General features: G+C 39.7%; 1 protein-coding gene across 1 annotated transcript; it reads right to left on the bottom strand.

Moving 5' to 3' along the window:
* Nucleotides 1–20: 20 nt before the first annotated feature.
* On the bottom strand, nucleotides 21–3,451 carry LOC110035483 (putative disease resistance protein RGA3). Its single transcript, XM_020739713.1, has one exon. The coding sequence runs from the start codon at nucleotides 3,369–3,371 to the stop codon at nucleotides 189–191; it is 3,183 nt and encodes a 1,060-aa protein (XP_020595372.1). The 5' UTR covers nucleotides 3,372–3,451; the 3' UTR covers nucleotides 21–188.
* Nucleotides 3,452–4,150: the final 699 nt, after the last annotated feature.

Genomic DNA, 4,150 nt, shown 5'->3' with positions numbered 1-4,150 from the left:
AAAAAAAAAAAAAGGCACCGGTGCTTACATTAATCATGTGAACTATGTTCATTAAGAAGAATGATCTATTAAGTTTAAAGAGTATACAGCTCGTAGAAAAGCAAAGAAAAATCCAGTGAAGAGGCTTAAAAGTAAATCTCTTTAATTCCCTCTGTCTCCATTTATTATTTGACGAGTTATTATAGAGCTCAAAAGTTGGTCTCGTAGCAGAAAGGTTGCTTAACGAAGCGCAGATATCCTTCTCCCTCTTTAACGTAAGCGTTCAGCCGTGGAATTTGCTCGATAAGAGCCCAATCTTCCCCTCCTCTCAGACATCTTCTAAGCACCCTTTCATTGCACCATAACTGAAGCAGGAAATCATCTTCATCTTCCTGAGCTTCTCTTCCACTTAGCCTCTCTTCAATAAGCCTCAGTAACCACTCTGGTAGACAATCCATGGAATCATCAACGAGTTCCAGCTGCCGCAACCCATCCAAACTCTCCACATATTTTAAAGCATAGCACTCTCTCAATGCAAGGCGTTTCAGTGCAGGAAGATTTGAGATCCTCTCCAAGCTTGGATTGAAATGCATGTCAACCCATTCAGCTATGTGGGTGAGATTACATACTTCTTTAATCCTATTAGCTCCGGTAACAAAAAGCTTTTTCAAACCAGTTCTACCCAGTCCATTAGGAAGTGATCTCAGCCTAGGACAGTCTACAATGATCAGTTCATGCAAACGAGGAAATAGCACGAGTTTCTGTGAACCATCACTCTTCTCTAATTGTTCATACGAAAAGAACCATTCATCCAGATTCTCCATGCGATGGAACGTAAGAAGTTGAAGCATTGGGAAAGCTATTTTGCGCTCAGACCTTGCTGCTGCTACACCTCCACCAAGAAATTCTAGTCCAATGCATTTGACTGCATTTGCTCCAGCAATATAAAGTATTCTCAATTGTGGCAATTGGCCCAGCGGAGGAAGCAGAGGACACGACATGTTGTCCACTAGATCTAAGATTGATAAATATGGAAGATATGATCCAAGTGACAGTGATAGCATCCACTTCGGGTAACTTAGGCCGAAGTATCCTTTGATATACAGTTGTTCCAGGGATTTGGATGGGACTAATTCCTCAAAGAGCTTTTCAATTAAAAAGGGTTCCTCGTTTTTGTGATCATTACTATGAACAGGACTACAGGAAAGCAGCAGCTCCTTGAGTTGAGAAAGTTGTCCAAGAACTAAAGAGCCTGAATGAGCCCTTTCCAGATTGTATAGGTTGAGGATGCTAAGTTTGGAAAGAGAGCTAAGCTCCTTCAATGTACTGTGCATTATTACCTGTTTTCCTCCAACCTGATTACTGATACCGTCATCTCCCACAACAAATCCTTTGAGGCCATTGAGCTGCTTCAATCTCTCTATGCCTTTGGGTATGAACTTAAGCGGCGTATCAGAAAGAGCCAAACGCCTTAGATTTTGTAGCTGAGTAATACTACTTGGCAAATATGTCAAATTTTTACATCCACAAAGACTCAGAAATTGTAAGTTAGTTAATCGCCCAATTGATTCAGGCAGCTCTCTTATAAGTGTTCTGTCGAGATCAAGATGTCTCAAATGAACTAAATCTCCAATGGCATTAGGAATGCTTTCTATCTCATTTTCTGTAAGGTCAAGAACTCGAAGATGCATAAATCTTACCAACTCTTTAAAATCAACTGCTTGAAATCCACTGAAAATGAACAAAGTTCTCAAACATTTCGACTCAGGTATTGCACCAAGGACACCAGTAGCTGTCCCTTTCCCTGCCACTGCTAGCCGTCTTGGCTTTGTCAATGGTATGGTGGTTTTTTCTGTAACATTTCCGCTGAAACCTTCATCCCGGGATATGAACTGAGCAAGAGCTCGAAACAAATCATGCATTTTGCAATATGTACCCTCATAGTTAAGAGGATTCAACTGCAGAAGGTTTCTCCGAGTTAACTCGTGATAGTATTCCTCTGCTGTATCTTCCATTAAAGAATGTCCCTCTTCTTTTATGAACCCTTCTGCTACCCACAGTCTAACAAGATCTTCACGGAACAACATCCAATCCGCAGGGAACAGAGAGCAATACAGAAAGCATTGCTTCAAGGGAGATGGCAGGTCATCATAGCTGAGGTATAATGCACCCCTGAGCTCTTCAGGAAGCTTGCTCATGCACCATGCATTATTGTTGAGAACCTTCTTCCACTCATGCACAACTGGCTCCTTCCTTGCTAGAACTCCAGCCATAGCCTTTATAGCAAGAGGAAGACCATGACATTTTTCAATGATTTGAATACCGATTTCTCTCAGATTATAAATCACTTCCTCTCTTCCACCGATCATTACAAGCCTTCTTTTGAGCATTTCCCATCCAGTTTCAACTGGAAGTTGAACAACAGGATGAATGTATACACTTCCCATTTGCTTGGCAACATTTTCATCTCTGCTTGTGATTAAGATCAAAGCATCAATCTGCGCGCTATGAAGTGGTTTTCGAAGCAAATCAATCCATACATCAGCTCTCCATACATCATCAAGTACCAGAAAAATACTCTTCCCGGATATGGCTGATCTTACTAAAGGCTCAAGCTCTGCTTTAGTATTAGCATCTCCATAACTCATCTTAGCTCCTCTTAGCATTTGTTTCAGCAAATCAATCTCATTGTAATTTTGTGAGACACAGACCCATTCTTTGATCTGGAACTCAGCTTGAATCTTGTGGTGGTTGAAAATTTTCTGAGCTAAAGTGGTCTTCCCTATCCCTCCCATGCCCGTAATTGCAAAAACGCTAAGTTTCCTCACATCCCCTCTAGTCATCAACTTAATCAGTTCTTTGGTTGCGTCTTCAATCTCTCTGCCAACAACTTCAAGCTCAGCTGCTATTGGAGAAGTCTGATGACTATTCACCATTGTAGGATTTGTTTTAGAGTTATGATGATCTAAGTTGAACTGTGACCGGTCTTTGTAGATCTCTTCAAGCCTACCATTGAGGTTATTAATCCTTTCACCAATCTCATAGCGATGTGGAGCACTGAGAAAGCAAGAGAAGAAAGAGGAGTTGCAGCAGGATTTCGAAGAGGAAGAGGGCTTTTCATCAAGCAATTGGGAGCCCTCGATCAAGCAGAGATCAATGATGTCCTCTGCATCATACATGACATCTCTGAGCTCGCTAATCCAGTTGTTTATGGCGGAGTCTTCCAATCTTTTCCTCTCAGCGTCATCCAAAACTTTTTGAATCCTTACCATTAGCCTTTGCAGCTTTTTCAGATCTTCTTTAACGCCGAGCAACATGGCTGCCTTCTCGTCAATAAAACTCGTCAGCCTCTCCAAGCACTTGCCTACAAAGGCATCTAAGATCATCGACATCTTGCCCCTTCAGAGATTGCAGCTACAAGGAGAAGTTGAGCTTCTGAAGAGCAGCGTCTCAGAACAAGGAAGGGACTGGAAAACCCTATGTACCATCTTATTTGATGAATCGCTAAAACCCATGTGGTAGAATATTTTATATCTAAATTAGATTTACATTCCTAAAATAATTTAGATTCATAAATCTTAATATTTCTGTCATATCTTCCCAAACAATTAAGAGGTGTTTAGTCCCATTATTTCAATAGGATTTATTGAATCGCACCCAACATTAAAAAGACACAACCTTTATGTATTTCTAAAATTTTTATTCTATGATCTAAATTTTATCCAAAAAATATTTTGTTTGGATAATAGATGTGATTCATGGAAGGGGAAGAGAAATTCAGACATAATATTTTCTCCAATTTTACAATCATTTCATATTTAATTTGAATTTAAATATTTAGTAAGAAAATGAGAATTTAAATTCGTTTAAAGTTGAATCGATTTCTCTAAATATATCAGCCTTTATAAGTATTTGAATTGAGTTTCACAAATAAAAATGATTACATCGATGAACATTCTTAGACTGATGTTATTTCTAAAATAATTATAGGAGCTGTTTTCAAGGCCATGTGAACTGCCGGCAGCTTGTTTTGAGGCACGGACTTATTGGTCAGTATTTGGGCCCCACTCGGTCAGCACCCCGCTTCTGCTGGATGTATATCCCTATTATTCTGCTTAACCCAATTAACGAAATAAAGTTTAAGCAGATTTTTAACTATAACTGGAGGCAA

Source organism: Phalaenopsis equestris, unplaced genomic scaffold (genome assembly GCF_001263595.1).
Source record: "Phalaenopsis equestris unplaced genomic scaffold, ASM126359v1 Scaffold197845, whole genome shotgun sequence".
NCBI lineage: Eukaryota > Viridiplantae > Streptophyta > Magnoliopsida > Asparagales > Orchidaceae > Phalaenopsis > Phalaenopsis equestris.
This window is presented reverse-complemented; position numbering and strand designations above follow the sequence as displayed.

Coding starts and splice junctions, on each gene's coding strand:
- LOC110035483 (XM_020739713.1), bottom strand. CDS start 3,371: ATGTCGATGATCTTAGATGCCTTTGTAGGCAAGTGCTTGGAGAGGCTG.